Here is a 21,016-nt window from a genome sequence, read left to right as displayed (position 1 = left end):
GGAGGTGGTCATCATTAATGCATGATCGGTGTTTTGTTTTGTTGCGATCCATTACCGAAACAGCTGTTCGCACAGGTAGGTGCTTCTAAACATAGAGAGGACATGGGCAGTGTGATGTTGGAGCTGTGGCATCAAAGAATTAGGTAGGAGATGGTAAACGTCAGTGATTGCAGCATCTTTGAACTTTGCTTTTAGGCTACTATTGCACTGTAGCTCTTTTAGTTTCATCTGAAAGAAAGAGCCAATCATAGCCAGTCATTAGCCATAGACTTTTAGCCAGTCATTCTGCTCATCGTCTTTGACGTTGCTCACGTGCAGGTTTCAGAATATTGCCTCAAATCTGTAGCCTGCAATGACGGAGGTTGAGAATGGAAAATTATGGAGCTTATCCTTTCTCCACAAATCTCAGACTCTTGGTGGTTTTATAGGAGGCCACAGTAAATGACTAGGCCCAGGATTTTGCGCATCTTCAGGCTAGTTACAGGACTCCATGGTGTCTACATGCTTTTCTTCTGCTTGTACTCTGCATACAGGTACATACCTGAAGTGTGGGCAGGAAAAAAGTGATGTACGAGAGGTACATCATCCTCGTTAATACTGTGCCACCTGTCCTGTTCAGGTTGTGTTGCAGACAGAGGCGCACTGGCTCTCCTAACGGCTCAAATAGATGACACACGAGTGCTGCCTCTTCTCTGGATTCTCTGGGGGAGGGGTAGCTGGAGCTGTCAGTTTTGCAGTGGAAAGCTCCATGTGGGTGTTGAGGGAGGAGTCCTCAGCAGAAGTGTGAAGAGAATCAGGAGAATTTTCTTCTTCTCTGCAACAATAAATGATCATGAATACAAAGTACAATAAGTACCCAAATATATATATATATATATATATATATATATATATATATATATATATATATATATAATAATTCAATAATAAATATATTTAGCTATCTGAGAGGCTGCGGTGGTGCATTTGCTGTTGTTTATTTAAAGCATTTAAATGCTACGTGTGAAAAAAAAAATGCAGTGTCATGCTACAAGTGAAAAAAAAAATGATGTGCCATGCTACATGTGAAAAATACAATGGCACATCCAGGAAGTAAATTCAGGGAAGGGTATAGGGGGGAATAGTAGTTTGTTATTTAATTATGGAATTAAGATGAAAAATGATGAAAGATGAAAAATCCAATGAAAATTATTAATATATCATGCTAGTAACAAACCTGAAAGTTCCCCCTTTAGCTTCGCCTCTGTTTTCCAGTGTTCCTGGAATAAGCTTTGAGTCCACCCTGACCATGATAACCTCAGCAGTTACTCAACTAATATAACACTTCGCCAACATAAAAAAAAAAAAAAAAAAAACATTTTAAGAAGTGATGAATTATATCTTAAGCACAGTATTGTGCATTGGAACAATAAACCATTATTAACAACACAGATCATTATGCTGAGAAAATAACATTAAAATTAAAAACAATCATAAATCACAATCAGAGGGAAATCCCATCAGGTTACTATTCAGGTTACCATCAGAATAAAATTAGAGAAGCCATTAGGAACAACACATTCCATTAAACTACCATTACAGACTACCAGAAATGCATTCAAATCCATTAGGACCCACGATAAATCTCTGAAATTTCTTTATTTTTTTGCTTTATTTTTTTCCCCCACAGGGCAGTAGTTTGGTGCTCATTTCCATATTGTGACCTTCTAACACAGGAGACACTCAGGCACTGTAGAGACACTACCTTCAAGAGATTTGTCTTTACGCTATTCTATTACACCAAATTCTGCCTTTAAGAATAACTGGTGAAATGAATCAAGTGTGTTAAATGATACTGAAATCTAAACTCAGTCTGTAGCTCTGTAGGACTGAAATCTGACATCCCCAGTCTAAGATCTCATTCCCAATACCAATATTATGATAAATGAAAAATAGGGCTTGGGACCTGATGTCACTATTAGCATTACAGGACTGTTTTGCCATTTGGGTAGAGTTAGTTCTTTGTCCACATGCTACAAATACATTCAGAGTTTAAGAGATTGTGTTTTATTTTGGTTTTCTGACTTGACATGCTTAAAACAGAATCGGAGGAGAAGGGGTTGTATCACAACAAACTGCGGATGGATGTCAAGCAATGAGGAAGTCTTACTGACCAAGTGGATCCTTGTGAACTCCCAAACAATGCTGAGTAATGCTCTGGATATGCTTCCCTCTGGATACGACATTCTCTTCCAGTCCTCTTGCATCTTTTCATATCTGGGGTGTGACGTGACTGAATTTTATTTTGAGCAATTCAAAAATGTCAAGCCACTCAATAAATGAATGTGGACAAGACCTGCAGATCTACAAGAAGCCATAATCTGGTAAGACAGTCATTCAAACCAATGTGTGCAGCAACCATTACAGTTATAATTACCTCATTGTTCTCCACGGTGAGTTTATTTATGTTTGCCCTGCTGTATTACTGACATTTAAAATAAGCAATATCTTAGAGTTGGCGACTTAAGTCCAAAAGTTACTTCAGTATTTACACAGAGAAATGATTTATGCGTATTTAGATACTGGTTATGCATAATTTAGTTTTCTGGGCTCCTCATTCAGATTATGCAAATTACCAGCATGTGGACTGCACCTCTGATGTTGATTTATTTTGAGTACAAGTGTTGTGGATGGTGTTTTTCAATACACCACTGCCTTTAAACGCAACCCTGCTAAAAAATAAATAAATTACAGAAATTCTAATGGTTTCCAATACAAATACCATTACAAACCATTAAAATCATTACCATTTCTCATCCTTAATGGTATCCACTAGACGTAACATGCCACCAACAGAAGGCAACAAATTACCAGTAGAGACCCACAGGGACCGTTGGAGTTTCCGTTAAAACCAATGCAATTCCCATTATAACCTTTAAAACCATTACAAATTCTGCGAGGGTTTCTATTGTTTAGTTTTTTTCCAGCAGGGAAGTAACTGTCTCCTCCAATACCCTCAGTTAAAAAAAAAAGTGCTTTGGACTTTAAAGCAATGATACTATTTAATTAACATTTAATAAACTAATTAATTAATTAATTTACAGTCCATTGTGTGTGTGTGTGTGTGTGTGTATATATATATATATTTTTTTTTTTTAATATTACTTTCATAGTTGCTGCTGTGTTAGTTTAAGACAATGACAGCTTCCCATCAGAATGACGTCACACTCAGAACACCAGTGAACTAGCTCTGCTAAAATGGCGGATCCTACATCCCAATCCCAAGGCCTCTAGGAAACACCGTCTAACCCTTAACAACAGACAGGAGGCGCCACAGCCTGAGAATATCTCTATCTTTGCTCGCCGAAGAAGAATAAGACTTCAGTTTTGTTTACGTTGGTTGTCTAACAAATTTTCTAAACGGCAAAATGGCTTTAAGGCCTTGTTTTAATGCCCTGTTTTCTAATACTCGTTTGTTTTTGTAACACTCGCCCTTCACCTGGCTATGTGAACTAGCGAACAGGGTTTAGTTAACTAGCATTAGCTCTCCGGACTAACATGGAGGAACCGTGGGATTTCGAGTTCCTTTCTCGCATCGTTGACAGCTTAGTGTCTTTTCTGGCTGAATTTGTGGACGACTGGCTGGCCAACGACATGAGAGTCGCCGTGTTCAAAATACTTTTCAGCTGGCTTGTCCTCAGTTTAATCGCCATACATTTCGCTTGGAAAGTTTATGGTAACACGGTGAACGACATGTACTACAGGCAAGGTGAGAGAGCTAAGTGCTAGCTAAGTGCATTGTGTTTCTGACAGGGAAGCAAACAGCTCAGATATTATTTTATTTATTTATTTATGGTTTGTAGTACACGAAAAAAACTGAACTGAATAAACATGAGATGGTCGACTATATATATTTCTTGACTGTACAATGGAACTGTTTCACTATTTTACTGAAAATAGAGGCTCAAAATAGTGGCCACATAATTCTGACAAATCTCGATTTGTAATATACCAGATTAATAGAATATTTACAGCATAATACATCATCCTGATATGAATTAGTTCATTGTGCAGTGACTGGTCAGCTGTCTCATAGCAAATAGCCATTATATGGATATTATAGACAAGGCCAGCTTTGTAGAAGTGATGAAAACTCCAGCTGCCAAATCACAGATGCTCAAGCTGGTAGACCATCTTATTACTGGTCTAAAATGATCAGTAAATGTTTTAGATTTTTTAATTGCCTTATTGTTGTGTTAGTCCTTGAAACCAATTTGTCTACTATGTCGTATTAGTAACAGTAATTCAGTTTCCTTTCTAGCCTTTGTTTTGGTAGTTGGTCAGAACAAGCTGTACAAGACGTAAAAATATGTAAAAAGGTTTCATTTTTGGCATCCAGATCAGATTCTTTGCTGTCAGCAAATGTTTTAACGCATTTGTTTTGGACTTTGGTAGACCCAAGTGCAACAGCACCACCAATGGTTGTAGGAACAGAATGGGATGAAGAAGCAAGGTTGGGCTGATAGCCCAGACTGTAGATTCGTGCAGCTTATCAGTACTATTCACATCAAGTGATTACACGGAGTGAAACATCCCCTAGATATGATCTCCATTTGGGATGATATATCATTTTGCAGACATATCTTTAAGATGTCATTAAGAGTGATTGACAGCACATGTCACAGGTGTAATGAACATGTAATGAAAGAGGTTCACTATCTACTCTGTCATCATCTGTGTGCCCTGCGATGAGTTGGCACCCTGTCCAGGTTGTCTCCCTACCTTGTCTCCCTCCCCCACCCCAAATACCTTTGGAGACGATTAGACAGACTAAACACACACTGTCCAATCAAAATACAAATCTTTGGAGTAAACATGACACGAACTCAGTAGAATGTTACCGATTTGAAACACAGGAAAAAATTGAAATCACAAATGCAGCTGTCTATCTGCATTTAAATGTGTGTGTTTGTGTGTAATTTGCCCCACATCATTCTTATTATGCCATTATGTCATGAATTAACTCATTATTCAACCCTAATAGTTTCACTGTTGAGATATTCATAGATATTAGATTTTAGTCCTCCCATCTCATATCATGACTGTCACTGATTATAAACGTTATAAATGACAAGTGATGTTCTCTTCATCAGTGTAATGTACCGACCTTAAAACCTTTCAAGGAAACTCTGGATTATACAACGTACTTTAGTGGATATGTTTTTTGATTGTTTTGCAATCATCTTTCTTTTTCATTAATCAGGAACTGGGGGACAGAATGGTGGCACACCAGATACAGCACCTCACCTGAGTGGATGGTAGGTGTCCAGACTTCTTTGCTTCCAGGTACACGTATTCTCAGATTAACTGTCTTTGTGATCTTTATTTTTTTATTTAGCTTTGATGCTGCATGGCAGAACAATGATTTGATTTTTTTCTGTTCAGGGAGAATGCTGCCAGAGAAATCCTAAAGTCACACCATGAGTGATCAGACACCAGCCTGGTTCATATTTTGGCTTGAGATGGGACCACGGTGACTAATAAGACCTAAGACGTCTCGTAACCACATTGTTGAAGAAAAAAACATTCCGGAGATGCTCATATGAAGGTCTTGAGAGGTCATTGTAATATCTGACACAAGATTATCCAAAAAAACAAACAAACAAGGAACTGGTACTGTGGTTTGGTGATCGAAGAACCGTGACTGGCTTTTGAGACAGCTAGCAGCTCTTTGTTGGAAAGACTCGTTGTAATAATTAATTTATATGAATCTTGATGTGGATTGAGCTTCACGTCCATCCTTTCAGTTGCAAGCTTGTACACATAGCACATGCTCTCCTAGTCTCAGACTGCTCAGCTTCTGAGCAGCCACTATTACATTACCATTTTATTTATATCAAAATATTTAGCATTACTTAACCTACCAACTGAACCTGAACTGTATATCACAAGAGAGATAAAGTTGGCTACAATTACAACAATATACATAATTCTAATAATAAAACGAATAAAATAAAGTGAACTTGTTAGCTACTTTGCATTCAACAGATGACCCAGAAAAACATAACAATGCAGTGTTGTCTTGTAAGTCTTACAGAAAATACTGGGACTTCACCCTAATTTCACCAGCAGCTCTTATTCCATAGTTGACTGAATAAAAATAACAGCAAGTTCACAGGTGTAAGCAAATAACTAATGTATTTGTCTGCACACTAACCAGGCAGTTGTTTTTGTAGAAGAGCAGACTGTCTACCACATTATACATATGCCACTGCACTCTGAGTGAAAGCCATTGACACTCTGCTGTGGAAAAACAATAAAAGGTCATTCTTACAGATGAGTTCTGTTATTATTTTTGGGTTATAAAAGTTGTTTTGTGATGAGAGTGAGTTTATTGGTCACTGTTAGAGCTGAATTTAGTACATTCACAATTTGTCTTAAAGCAATTATACACAGCTCTGAATATATTACATATACAAAATTTGTCTTACAAAACAATCATATGTAGCATTTACCATATTATGCCAGAACCTCTTATCTTGCTGGCACTAGGAACATCCTGTTGGATGCTCTCAATCCTAATAGACACATCTACTTTTCATGCTTAAACTTATTGTTTTCCCTAAACCTGAGAACGAATCTCATACCAAGTAAAAAATCTTTTGGATCAGTTACACTGCTGATGGTGGTGGAGGCAGAATCATCAGGTGAACATCCATTACATTGGTACCTGTGAGCCCTGGTAGAAGCAACTTCTGTCCCTTGGAAAGGGAGGAGAAAAACGTGAATGAATCATTGTTGCGAAGAAATACATCAATGTCCAGTCCCTGACTTTGGGCCTCTGTCTCTATGTTCCTATCACTAACTGCTCCAGCTGCTTCAGTAGGGCCATCCTGACCATCAGTTCCACCACTGAGGAATACGGTCGTGCTTCTCTCCTCTGCCCTGCTGAGCTCTAGTCCCACCCTCAGGGCTAGCTCTTGGTTCCTTCCACCTTTGCCTTTCCCCAGTAGCTGGACAGTGGGTTCACCTCCAGCCAGCAGGCACGTGGCATGCAAGCTTTCCTGCCAGCCCTCTTCCAAATGTTTCATTGTGCGACAAAGTTCCGAGCTCCCCACCCCAACCTCTTGCCCCAGTTTGAGAATCTGATCTCTGAGCTCTGGAGGCTCCTTCCCTGGAGAACAGGCAAAGCGAGACAGCAAGCCATAGAGTTGGGCCACAGCTTGGACATTACCACACACCCCTGGAGAAAGAATTACTGGTCGAAGGCCTAACTCTTGTGCTTTACGGCTGGCGCACTCCAGAGCAATAGCATTGGAGCCAATCACAGCGTTGAGAATGTTGTCTTGTTGTGGCTGATCTTTCAGCTTGCTTCTCTGCTGGGAACCAGTTTGATTCAGAACCTCTTGCACAGATAACGGGAGAGTGGCATAGAGGTTGTAGCGGTACAGGATGGCCCAAACTTCCTCCAGTGATGTCTCACTCCATACTGTTGGGCCACTGGCTATGAGATCTACTGGATCTCCAATGATGTCAGACAGAATCAGACCAACCACCTAACAGAAGGGACAAAATGGAATTAGATAATACTGGACAAAGACTACAACCCTTTTTGTCATGCTGCCTTGTAGGTACAGTCATGCGAAAAAGAAAGTACGCCCTCCTTCAATTCTATGGTTTTATTTATCAGGACTTAAATAACAATTGTGTGGTCCTCACCAACTTATATAAACAAATAACCTCAGGTAACAACAACAACAAAAAAACACAACAGATTTCAATTTGTAGTCATTTTTTACTTAAAAGCAAACCATCAGTCAGAAACCATGTGGGAAGAAATAAGTGTACCCTATAATTCAATAACATGTAGAACCATCTTTAGCGACAATAACTTAAAGTAAACATCTTCTGTAGGATTTTATCAGTATCTCTCCTTGTTTTGGCGAAATTTTGGCCCATTCTTCTTTACAGCATTGCTTCAGATTATTGATGTTTGAGGGCATTAGTTTATGCACGGCTCTCTTAAGATCCCACCACAGCATCTCAATGGGGTTGAGGTCTGGACTTTGACTTGGCCATTCCAACACCTTGATTTTTTTCTTCATTAGCCATTCAGATGTCGATTTGCTGGTGTGCTTGGAATCATTGTCCTGTTACGTGACCCAATTTCAGCAAGACTAAACTGCTGGACAGATGGCCCCACATTTGTCTCAAGAATATTCTGGTTTAAAGTAAAGTTCATTGTTGTCTCGATGACTACAAGTTTCCCAAGTCTTGTGGCTCCAAAACGAGCCCAAATCATCACCCCTCCACCAACATGCTTGACAGTTGATATGAGGTGTTTGTGGTGATATGCTGTGTTTGGTTTTTGCCAAGCATGGCGCTGTGCACGATGACCAAACCTCTCCCCCATGGTCTCATCAGTCCAAAGGATATTGTTCCAGAACTTTTGTGGTTTGTTCAGATGCAATTTTGCAAAGCTAAGTCGTGGTCCATATTCTTTTTGGAGAGAAGGGGCCTTTTCCTAGCCACCCTTCCATGAAAGCTATAATTATTCAGTCTTTTTCTGATTATGCTGTCATGAACATAAACATTTATTGTGCTTACAGAGGCCTGTAGGTCACCTGATGTAGCTCTTTGGGATTTCTTTATGTCTCTGAGCATTAAACATTCTGATCTTGGACTGAACTTGCTGGGTCACCCACTCCTGGGAAGACTGGCAACTGTCTTGAAGGCTCTCAATTAGTAAACATTCCACACTTTAGAATGATGAATTTCAAATAGTTTGGAGAGGGCCTTATAACCCTTCCCAGACTGATGAGCACCAACAGTTGCTTCTTTTGAGGTCATGGCTGATGTCTTTTCTTCGTGGCATGATGTAGACGCACACCTGAATGCTCCAGTACACCAAATTATCAAAAGTTCTGCTTTTACAGAAGTAGACACACTTATATTATAATAATAATTATAATTATTGTACTAATTATTTGCTAATTATTGTACTTATTTTTTCCCACTTGGTTTCTGAATGTTGGTTTACTTTTTGGGAAAAAATGACTGTTTTTTGTTGTCACCTGAGGTTATTTTTTTGTTTATGGAAACTGGTGAGGACCACACAATTCTTACTTAGGCCCTGATAAATAAAAATATAGAATTGAAAAAGGGTGTACTTTCTTTTTTCCATGACTGTATGTTAGCTAGATTGCTAGTTATGAGATGACTGGAAGGTTTATCATGGCAGGCAGAATTGCTGTTAGTTTACTGATATTGCTGATAGCTGAGATGATGATACACCCCGGGATAGTTTACCCACCTAGACATGAAGCACTAGTAGGCTGTTCTGATCTTAAATGCTTTGAGGTACCCTCCAGAATAGAGAGAAGTATATATGTACAGTGAGAGTAAAAAGTATTTGATCCCTTGCTGATTTTGTTGGTTTGCCCACTAATAAAGACATGATCATTCTATACTTTTAATGGTAGATGTATTCTAACATGGAGAGACAGAATATCAAAAAGAAAATCCAGAAAATAACTTTAAAGAATATATATTAATTGCTTTGTATTTCATTGAGGGAAATAAGTATTTGATCCTCTAGTATGCATTAGGAGTTCTGGCTTTCACAGACCAGTTAGACACTCCCAATCAACTTGTTACCTGAATTGAAGACACCTGTTCTAACTAATCACCTATATGAAAGACACCTGTTCACAGAATCAGACAATCAGACAGATTCCAAACTCTCCAACATGGGTAAGACCAAAGAACTCTCTCAGGACCTCAGAGACAGGATTGTTGACCTGCACAAATCTGGAATGGGCTACAAAAACATTAGCAAGATGCTGGGTATTAAAGTAACAACCATTGGTGCAATTGTGAGAAAATTTAAGAAGTATAACATGACCATCAATAGACCTCGGTCTGGTGCTCCACAGAAGATTTCTCCTCGTGGGGTGGCAATGATCATGAGAACTGTGAGAAATCGGCCTGCAACTACACAGCGGGAGTTAGTGAATGACCTCAAGGCAGCTGGGACCACAGTCACCAGGAAAACAATTGGCAACACTTTGCGCCGCAATGGATTAAAATCCTGCAGTGCCCGAAAGGTACCCCTGCTTAAGAAGGCACATGTGGAGGCCCGCCTAAAGTATGCCAATGATCACCTCAAAGATGTACAAAGTGATTGGGAGAAGGTTCTGTGGTCAGACGAGACCAAAATTGAACTATTTGGCCTAAACTCTATTCGTCATGTGTGGAGGAAGAAAAATGCTGCCTATGACCCCAGGAACACTGTGCCCACCGTCAAGCATGGAGGTGGAAGCATTATGTTTTGGGGGTGTTTCTCTGCCAAGGGCACAGGGCTACTTCACCGCATCAGTGGGAAGATGGATGGAGCCATGTACCGTGCAGTCCTGAGGGACAACCTCCTCCCCTCTGCCAGGAAGTTGAAAATGGGCCGTGGTTGGGTCTTCCAACATGACAACGACCCGAAGCATACAGCAAAGGCAACAAAGGAGTGGCTCAAGAAGAACCACATTAAGGTCATGGAGTGGCCCAGCCAGTCTCCGGACCTCAATCCAATCGAAAATCTATGGAGGGAGCTGAAGGTCCGAGTTGCCAATCGACAGCCCACCAACCTTAATGATTTAGAGAGGATCTGCAAAGAAGAGTGGGCCAAAATTCCCCCTGATATGTGTGCTAACCTTGTGGTTAACTACAACAAATGTCTGTCCGCTGTGCTTGCAAACAAAGGCTGTGCCACCAAGTATTAAGTGCTTTTGGCTAGAGGGATCAAATACTTATTTCCCTCAATGAAATACAAATCAATTAAAATATATTCTTTAAAGTTATTTTCTGGATTTTCGTTTTGATATTCTGTCTCTCCATGTTAGAATACATCTACCATTAAAAGTATAGAATGATCATCTCTTTATTAGTGGGCAAACCAACAAAATCAGCAAGGGATCAAATACTTTTTACTCTCACTGTATGTATGTAAGTATGTACACATATATACTACAGACACACACACACACACACACATGTATGTACACACAGTGTGTGTGTGTTTGTGTGTGTGTGTGTGAAAGAGAGAGAGAGAGATACTTCGTGCAGCGACAGAAAAACAGAAAAATCTAGGATAACACTAGGTGGGCTGTACATGCAAAATTTCACCCTAAATGTAGGTCCTTCTGAATTCTTTGTTGCTAATGTATAGTACCAGTTGCTTGTAGCTGGTGACAGTGATATGTATTAGTTCTCAATCCTGTTTTTTCTGCATTGTTGACTCACCATGTGCCAGTGACTCAAATCTGTCAATGTTGTGAGCATACCTCTGCCCAGAAGTGACTTGCATGCACACTTTTTTGAAATCAACAGTGGAACATACTGTTGGGGTCATCATGTTTACATATGCCTTGCAGAATCTGCAAAATGTTAATCATTTTAAAATAATAACAGGGATCATAAACTTGTATTTTGTTTTTTATTTAGTACTGCCCTGAATAAGCGATTTCACATAGCAGATGTTTACATATAGTCCACAAGACACAATAATAACTGAATTTACACAAATGAACCGGTTCAAAAGTTCATATATGCTTGATTCTTAATACTGTGTGTTGTTACCTGGATGATCAGCAACTGTTTTTATGTTTTGTGATAGTTGTTCATGAGTCCCCTGTTTGTCCTGAGCAGTTAAACTGCCCAATGTTCTTCAGAAAAATCCTTCAGGTACTGCACATTATTTGCTTTTTCAGCATCTTCTGCATACTTTCCAACAGTGGCTCTATGATGTTGAGATCCATCTTTTCACACTTAGGACAACTGAGTACACAACTATTACAAACGGTGCAAACATTCATTGATTCTCAAGAAGGCAGCATGATACATTAAGAGTAAAATTTTGAACAGGATGATTGGTGTAAATTGTTATTTTGTCTTTTGGGAAATATGTAAATATCTTGTGTAGCTATCTGAAGTGCAGTACTAAATGAAAAAAGTAAGATCTTTAAACAAAATAATAATTTACACTGATCATCCTGTTCAAAAGTTTACATTCCCCTGGCTCTTAATGTAGTGTGTTGCCTTCTTGGACATCATTGAATGTTTGCACCTTAGTTGTCCTCAGTGTGAAAAGATGGCTCTTGACATCCATTAAGAACCAAGTGTATGTAAACTTTTGAACCGGTTCATCTGTATAAATTCAGTTATTATTGTGTCTTCTGAACTATATGTAAACATCTGTTATATGTTTTTTAAAAAACTATTAATATTTTGCAGATTCTGCAAGGTGTATATAAACGTATGACCCCAACTGTACATCACTCACTTGCATCATGAACAAGTCACAAGTCACATCTATGAGGCAATCCATCATTGCAGAAGTAATAGTAGTAAATGAATGAAATACAAGCTGCTGCAAAGTTCATTTGCCCCAGAGGTGTGATGAAAATACCCAAATTAATTTCTTTATGGCCGCATGTACTGAACATGTATCTGATCTAGGACCACATAAAAGGGGCTCAAACATGAATTAAAAAGATTTCAATCGAATCAATTTAACATTGTTATATGAATGCAGCCTCTGTTTAATGGCTTTGTTTTAAGTGGAGAGAGTTACATAGTCTTACCTGGGCAGGATATGCACAACGGGACAGGCCTCCACCTTTCAATAGTGACAAGGCTCGCCTCACTGTGTTTAACTCCTGAATTGTGGCCCCTGCAGCCGCTAGGCAACGTGTCACTTCCTGTTTTTCCTGTAGGGTTATTGGTGGGACGGGAGCAGGTAGTAAAGCAGAGCCACCACCTACAAAAAACGTTGTGCCAAACAAACACAAAATGTCTACAATGTCTATTTCTATTTCATCTGCAAAATAAAAATGGATGCCATGTAGAGCACACATTTTAAAATAAAATTCCACTTGAGTGCCAAACGTATTGTTAGTCACATTTATGTATAGCTCTGGTTGAAGCTTGGCTGTTGATTATAAAACTGAGATTGTACCTGATATGAGGACAAGCAGCAGATCTCCATCAGTAAGACTGCTGGCGAGTTCCCGGATGCTCTCCGCTGATCTTTGGGCATCTGTGTCTGGCAGGTTGTGTTTAGCTCCTTCCATCACTTTTATTTTACTGCTGGTGTCTAGCAACATATTCCTAAAATTACAGAACAGGTATATCAATGGTTATATTAACAATTTTAAGTGCAATTTTTATGATTATTTATACATATATATATATATATATCTTATAAAAATATCTTATAAAAATATCTTTATATTATATATATATATACATATCTTTTATTGTTAAAATAATAATAATAATAGTAACACATCATACAAAATGTAGGTTGAAGCACTATATTGGAAAAAGAAACATAACATTAGAAACGTAATAATACAAATGAGGGGAAAAAAATACACACCGGAATAGTGTCCATAATATCAATATAAAATAGTAAAGGCAGAAGAAAATGATACTTTTTATTCCACTTAACTGGTCATGAATTTATACCAGTATAATTGCATGAAAAAATGACAAATGAGCTGTTTTTCCCCTTAAAAACTGTACATTTGCCCCTGAAAAATATTGAGGTGGGCTCTAGATCCACCTTTTAAACCATAAAACACAAGGTATACACTGGATACCTACAGCTTCCTGTGACGTTGCAGTGTTTCCTGAATTCCATGAGGCACACTAACTATCCCTTGAACCAGGTGATCTCCCACAATCCTCTCTGCCTCTGCAGCCATCCCCAGCACAGCCTTCCCAAAACCCACCAGATGCAGGTTATGATGGAGCTTGAAACTGTGCCCAGCTACCACCAGCTCATCGCCCCGTCGCTGTAGAGCTCTGCGCACCACACTGTCCGGCTGCACTCCCTCCACAGCGGCAGCAAAGATGGCACGACCTTGCTCTTCTAGTGAACACATGCTTCTGACCCATAAAGGGTTCCAGTGAAGAACAGAGCGACAGAGTGTTAGGACTTGGGCCATGGACCAATCAGTTCATCCACACTGGCTGGAAAAAGGCTTCTCCTGACATTTTAAACAATAAAGGTAAAATTCAGAAATGTTAAAAAAATTATTACATAGCAATTACATAGGTTGTAGCACTTGATGTGAGGGTGATTCAAATAATGTTAACACTTATATGACACTGTACGGCTGTAGTGGAAACATTGCAACTCAAGGAGATTAGATACTCATTATGGAATGTAAAATACAACTTTATTGCTTTGTTGCAAAAAGAACAACAGTACTGTAAAGAAAAGAAAAGAAAACTATAAAGAAAATGTTGAAGGTTATGTTTTAACATGTTTTAATCACCCTGCATAAAACGATGCCAGGTTACTTTGCTTGAAGTTCATTTTCAAGCACATAAATCATAGCCAGCTCACTTTCATAAAAGTTCAGATGAATTAAATTTTATTTCTGTAGAACATTTAACAATAGACACTGGCACAAAACAGAAAATCAGATGTAGATATAGATCCCTTCTGAGCAAGTCAGAGGTGACACGAGAAAGATACCTGGAGAGAAACCAGACTCAAAAAGGAGCCCTTTCTCTACTGGGTGACACTGGATCATGGGATTATAAATCATTAGAGGAGACATTCATACAAGGAAAACAACACTTTGATTTCTAAATAATGAAGGCAGTAGAGCTCCTACTGAGCAGCTGAGCAAGCTATTAAGCTTCATTATGTAATAGACATACTGGTTAACAGTGATTAATAAATGCAAACAACAGACAGCACCCTAATAAACAATGACCTAGACAGTATGATCGACTTTCATAAAACAGAAGCTAGTGTCTCATTCAGGCACTTACCAGCACTGCCTGGAGTAAAGAAAAGCACTTTTTTCTAAGTGACACATACAAGTAAGACTCTGTACTCAAACAGTTCAATCTATCTGGCTATGTCCAAACTGCATGTCACTAAACCTGTTTACTGTTTGAATAATGATTGACTTGTGCTGGCCATAAGCCATTGAGGACAAACAGGAGGGTTGAATCATTACCTCATCTTTGAAGGCCTCTTCAACCGCACTAGACAGAGAGATTGATGGACATACACAGGCAGTCACTGCAAAAAAGCTTGTGTTATAAAGGCCCAGGGACAGAACACTATATTTAACATGGTACCTATAATCATTGGCTAATCATTTGTGCTAGACAGTGCTATCAGTCTATTTATATTTAAATGTATACTTATATCTCTCTATATATTTAAATATTATATTTGCAATGGAAGGTCATGGATTGAATTTTCAAATACAGCTAGCATCATAATATTTAAATATTATTACTAAATATTTAAGAAGTAAACTTTAGTGGAGGAATTTATATAAGGTTTAAGCCAAGTGATGGTCATGATGGTCAAATTATAGAGCCAGTGAGTGTATAGAGCTTGGGAATGTGAAGTCATGATGCAGTGTCTTATGAGTGATCCACCATTTTGGCAGGGTTAAGTCAGTTTTACATGTGTTCTCCATGTCAGATTATACAGTGAAGCTCCCCTAACAACAGACCTGTGATTAAAGCAAATTATACATTCTGCTTATGTTATCAATCCATGCGATCCAGGCTTGTACAGAAAATATAGCCAACAGAAACAATCTTCACAGAGAGCTTGAGGTAGTAATAAGCATAATTTTTTTCTGTTCATTACCATGTTTCGTTTCTATGTTTCGCCAATGCCACTAGTGTATTTGTAGCTGCCCTGTGAGTTTCGCATCATCCTATGCTGTCCTTGTACCATGTAGCAGTCACACTGATATTTTAATAAAAATAAAATGAATGACACTGCCAGAACTTTGTCATCAGCTGTTTTTGATTGCAATGGCACTAAAACTGGCATTAGTCAGTCATCTATTCAGTTTAGATAATCAAAGATTTTTCATACAAACTGAGTGTTGTGAGTGTCATTAAGGTGGGAAGCTATTCTTGTGTTAAATAAAATAACAGCATCCATGGACTACAATCCACTATAAAAACTAAAGAAGCAAAGTTTCAGAAGTAATGTTAGAGAATGGTATTCTGTACAGTATATTGGCTTTTTGGGCCTTTAATGAATATCACGGGATTACCCAATATACCCAGGCTGTGATGATTGGTTGGGCTATGTAAAATTTATCAACCAACCAAACAAACAAAATGCATTTTGACTGAAAGTAATTGCAACAGTGAACTGAAATTATAAGTTAATAATTCTTTTAAATAAATCTTAATTAATACATTGTTATGTTCTATATAATACATTTCCTCACATTAGTAGTTAACTTGTATACAGATGTGAATTGGCCAAGATAAAAAATGTTTTCCCACCAGGTTATATTTAATACATGACCATCATGTGTAATTTATTATTTAACTTCTTTTATTTACTTGTTTTTTTAAGTGAGAAAAGGTCAAGGGTACAGATTACTGAAGTGTATGAAATATTGTTCTCTTATATTTAATATATGCTGAAATATATATGCTAGTTTAACTGTCACTGTAACTATAATGTGTAACTGTAATGTTAGCAGCATACACTGGTTTCAGTGACTCCGTTAATCCCTCACTGTGTGTGTATAGGTAATTAAACCTAAAACTGAAATGGCGGAAAGTTCCCATAATACAACGTGACATGACTTTGATTCCCAAGCCCTTTTGGAAGTATTGTAAAATGTGTGGTCTCACGATAAGAGTATTGCGCACTACATTACTATTTCTATATACACTCACCGTCCACTTTAATAGGAACACCTGTACACCTGCTCATTCATGCAGTTATCCACCATCCACCTCAAGGGTCGATGTTTTGTGCATGCTGAGATGCTTTTCTGCTCACCATGGTTTTAAAGAGTGACTATATAGGTTATTATATCCTTCCTGGCAGCTCGAACCAATCTGGCCATTTTCCTCTGACCATCAGTGAGGCATTTCCACCCACAGAACTGTCGTTCTCTCAGTGTTTTTTGTTTTTTGCACCATTCTGTGTAAACTCTAGAGACTGCTGTCTGTGAAAATCCCAGGAGATCAGCAGTTTCTGAAATACTCAAACCATCCCATCTGGTACCAACATCCATGCCACGGTTAAAGTGACAGAGATCACACTTTTTTCCCCATTCTGATGTCAACGTTAACTGAAGCTCTTGTCCTGTATCTGCATGATTTTATGCATTGTGCCGCTGCCACATGATTGACTGGTTAGATAACTGCATGAGTGAGCAGGTGTACAGGCGTATATACACGCACACACTCCTGGGCAAAAGAATTGGCAAATATTAAGCTTTTAATGGTCTAACGACAAATCATTGGTCAGAAAATGAGCAAGAATTAAACAAACGCACTCCCGAGAGCTCATGTTTCACCATTTGCACCATTTTTTTTCTTAAAAGATTAGTGATTATTTGGTTATCTGCCACACCTGATGCAGCCACAAGGCTTAAACATTTAAAGAAATCAAAGGGAAAAGCTCTCCCATACTAACTTCCTTTATCTATTTGTTTAATTCTTAAAATTGATTAATTCTTTTTTTTTGCCCAGGAGTGTACATACATACATACATACATACATACATACATACATAACCTTATGTATGTATGTGTGTGTGTGTGTGTGTGTGTATATATATATATATATATATATATATATATATATATATATATATGTAAGGTGTGTGTGTGTATCTCTCTCTCTCTCTCTCTCTCTCTCTCTCTCTCTCTATATATATATATATATATATATATATATATATATATATACATATACACACACTGTATTTCTATATTTTACTATTACTATATACTATTTGCTTATACAACCATGTGTGTGTTGCTGTTTTCTGTTTTGTGATGCAGCTTTAAGCAGAAAAGCTTAACAAACTGACCTGTAGGATTTTCATCCGTTCATCTGTTTGCACGAGAACGGTTTGTAAATAGACGTCACTACCGGAACAACACTCACTGTCAAAATAAAAGTTTTAACATACTTTTCAACATCGTGGAAGGTAAAGGTCAGACTGGGATGGGTTTTGTATCGGATTTAGTGACCATAATTACGTTAAAATTAAATATGGTAATATAAAAGACGTAAACGTATGAATATACCAGTGTTGAAAAGTGGAAAGTGTTCTAGGCATTTTGAACAGTAACACATATTGACCACGAGGTGGCGCTGTTGTAACACTCAGGTCAAACTTGTCATCTAAATGATGGCGCGTTTTGTACGTTTTAAGTACTAAATAATTTTCAGATAATATTTAATAATAATTCCTAAGTGATGTCCGAAAGTATTGCATGCCCATTACAGGTCATTACAACAGATAGAAAGAGATATTTTTACTCTACATATTATGAATGCACCTTTTTGGAGTCTTCAGGGATGTTTCAGATGATCCATGTACCTTCACATCACTGTTTGCACTACACTGTATACTCAAAATTGTGCAATCCCTTTTCCCCCACATATGTGCAACTGTTTCCATGTTGCTGTCTTGTAAATTGTCTCCTTACATTGTCATTTGCTCTGTTAGCTGTACGTGCATTTTACTGTCAGGTGCATTTTATTTATTTTCATATGCTCCATATTCTGAAAACATATGTGAATAAACCTGACTTGACTTCAGAATGGGATGGATTTCCATTCCCAGCTCACTTCATTTCGTTACTAATTGGTGGCTCAATGGTTAAGGCTCTGGGTTACTAACCCAGGCGGTTGGGGGTTCAAGCCCCAGCACTGCTGAGTTGCCACTGTTGGGCCCTTGAGCAAGGCCCTTAACCCTCTCTGCTCCAGGGCTGCTGTATCATGGCTGACCCCAGCTTCCTAACAAGCTGGAATATGTGAAGAAAAGAATTTCACTGTGCTGTAATGTATATGTAACAGCTTCTACTAAGCCTGGAAAACCATTTGCATTGAGAGTGGACACTTTTCCAGAAAAAAAGGAAGTAACTGGATATTATTACTACATTTCATAATTGTGGATTTCTTACCATGGTCATACATCATGCCATGGCCCTTTTTAGCACTGCTGAGAGAATGGATGTGCTGACCTTTAAACAATCCACTGCTAGGACAGAGAGTGAATTCCTTTACTGCACACTTATAAACCTACTAATAAAAAATGGCTCAGATCAAACTTAAAAACTTCTAAATTCTTCAGGACGATCCCAAGGCTGCTTTCCTTTGAATGAAGCCTTGATACATCTTCTACATTGAAGACCTGCTTAAACGTTGAACATTAAAGACCAGCAGTCAATAAAACAGTGATTCAACCGGTAAAGATGGTCCACATCAACTTTATTAACACAGCCATAAAAGTCCCAGGCCTGAAAGGATAGATTTTTTGTCACTACTCATGCATTACCACAGGAGTTATTTATTGTCTTTCCTGTAACAGATGCAATCAAGTGCATGGGCTGATTTTTATTTTTTTTTTCAAGCACTTTCCCAGGTAGCAAACTGATGTTGGCCCAACATCTATTTCGGGCGGCTATGTTGGCCCTCCCTATACATACATTGCTGTCAGTTTGCTACCTTAAGAATGACAGATTTCTCCTTTCCAGTGGCGAGACACTTCAGCAGCTGGAGTCCCTGCTTACACTTTGCGCACAATGTACAGTACTGTGCAAAAGTCTTAGGCACATGCAAAGAAATGCTGTAGCAAAGAGGCCCTCAGAAATAATGAAATGAAATGTTTCTATTAGGATTGTCACGATACCATAAACATATCTTACGATACGATACCAGCTGAAGTATCATGACACCAGGCTTAAGTAGTATCACGATACCATGCAATATTGAGTTAATTCATATTTCAAATCTACAAAATGAATATTTTTGAGAATGAATAACCGGCTATTGGAAAAACTCAAGAACAATCATACAATTAGCAAGCAACTAATTCAGCATGACACATATTTCATCTGCTGTTCTCTGTAGAGCAATGAAATCATGCAAATAGAAACTGTCCTCAGAGTATTAAGAATGAACACAACATTAGGAATAAATAACTGAATTTGGAAATGAACTCCAAAAAAAAAAAAAAATCATAAAATTGGGAACGTTAGCTCACTTACTATCAAACACAGCTAATTTAATCATTTACACACAGTAATTAGGGTAACGTTAGCTTGCTTACCTTTAAACAGGAAATCTTTAATGATTAAGGTAAATAACTGAGGTTAAATGAAGTGTCACTAGCCTTTGTGTATTCTGCAAAAGCAGTGGGATGTGTCATTTTAGCGAAAATAGTATTATCTGCCGCACATACAACATTACTTATGGTACTACCATATTGACGATACTACTTCTTAAAAAAAATATTGGTATATTGAAGCTTTAGTATCATGATACTACTACAGTATGGTATACTGTGCAACCCTAGTTTATATATAATATATATATAATATATATATATATATATATATATATATATATATATATATATATAGCTGCTTCCGTTAGGGGTCACCACAGTGGATCATTGGTCTGCATATTTGATGTGGCATAGTGCTTGAGATATATATATATTTAGATGCCCTTAAATAAGATTTATGCCTATTGCACAGTACCTGAGAATCACATTTAGCCTAAAGATATGGATAACTTCACTTGGATACTATAGATTTAAAGCTAAAAACTCTAATGAAGAAGAAAAAAAAAAACTCTGATTCTTGTAATGAAGATCCTTTCGAGACAATCATTACTGTCTGACTAATCGCACTATCCAGTGTCACCCAGATGAGGTTTCTTCCTCCTGTTGTCTCAGGGAGTCTTTCCTTGCCACCATTGCCTCTGTTTTTTTCATTAAGGATCTAAATCTGTATCCAGATTTCTCTAAAGTTGCTTTGCAACAATGTCCATTGCGACAATGTCCATCCAAGTGCTATATACATGAAACTGAATTGAATTGATGATAACAACTCTGTTTGGACTGCTGGTTGTTGTTATGGGAGCAATGAAGTGAGGCAATGTAGAGCGAAAGAGCTCATCTACAATTGTGCAACTTTGGAACCTCGTGAAAGGACTGTCATGTTTTGAC

General features: G+C 38.0%; 2 protein-coding genes and 1 long non-coding RNA gene across 4 annotated transcripts in view; 2 read left to right on the top strand and 1 right to left on the bottom strand.

The window, feature by feature from the left end:
* Positions 1-3,228: 3,228 nt before the first annotated feature.
* On the top strand, positions 3,229-6,312 carry tcta (T cell leukemia translocation altered). Its single transcript, XM_026921828.3, has 3 exons — positions 3,229-3,748; positions 5,243-5,297; positions 5,425-6,312. The coding sequence occupies exons 1-3, from the start codon at positions 3,538-3,540 to the stop codon at positions 5,465-5,467; spliced, it is 309 nt and encodes a 102-aa protein (XP_026777629.1). The 5' UTR covers positions 3,229-3,537; the 3' UTR covers positions 5,468-6,312.
* Positions 6,313-6,368: 56 nt separating this feature from the next.
* Positions 6,369-13,979, bottom strand: glyctk (glycerate kinase). The gene is made up of 4 exons (XM_026921820.3): positions 13,636-13,979; positions 12,986-13,137; positions 12,612-12,787; positions 6,369-7,535 (listed from the first exon to the last, which is right to left on the bottom strand). Exons 1-4 carry the CDS (start codon positions 13,977-13,979, stop codon positions 6,651-6,653), a joined length of 1,557 nt encoding a protein of 518 aa, XP_026777621.2. The 3' UTR covers positions 6,369-6,650.
* The window catches only part of LOC128317199 (uncharacterized), a 74,261-nt gene continuing 67,147 nt past the window's right edge, over positions 13,903-21,016 (top strand). For both annotated transcript variants that reach the window (XR_008300733.1, XR_008300734.1), the window contains exon 1: positions 13,903-14,042. This is a non-coding gene — a long non-coding RNA (uncharacterized LOC128317199). The remainder of the gene's footprint in view (positions 14,043-21,016) is intronic.

This window comes from Pangasianodon hypophthalmus, chromosome 2 (genome assembly GCF_027358585.1).
Source record: "Pangasianodon hypophthalmus isolate fPanHyp1 chromosome 2, fPanHyp1.pri, whole genome shotgun sequence".
Classification (NCBI taxonomy): Eukaryota; Metazoa; Chordata; class Actinopteri; order Siluriformes; family Pangasiidae; genus Pangasianodon; species Pangasianodon hypophthalmus.
The sequence above is the reverse complement of the archived record's forward strand: the minus strand, read 5'-3'. Positions and strand labels throughout refer to the sequence as shown.

Coding starts and splice junctions, on each gene's coding strand:
- tcta (XM_026921828.3), top strand. CDS start 3,538: ATGGAGGAACCGTGGGATTTCGAGTTCCTTTCTCGCATCGTTGACAGC. Junction 3,749..5,242: donor CGACATGTACTACAGGCAAG/GTGAGAGAGCTA, acceptor TTCATTAATCAG/GAACTGGGGGACAGAATGGT. Junction 5,298..5,424: donor GCACCTCACCTGAGTGGATG/GTAGGTGTCCAG, acceptor TTTTCTGTTCAG/GGAGAATGCTGCCAGAGAAA.
- glyctk (XM_026921820.3), bottom strand. CDS start 13,979: ATGGCCCAAGTCCTAACACTCTGTCGCTCTGTTCTTCACTGGAACCCT. Junction 12,788..12,985: donor GCTGCTTGTCCTCATATCAG/GTACAATCTCAG, acceptor CGTTTTTTGTAG/GTGGTGGCTCTGCTTTACTA. Junction 7,536..12,611: donor GTTGTGCATATCCTGCCCAG/GTAAGACTATGT, acceptor CCCTTCTGTTAG/GTGGTTGGTCTGATTCTGTC.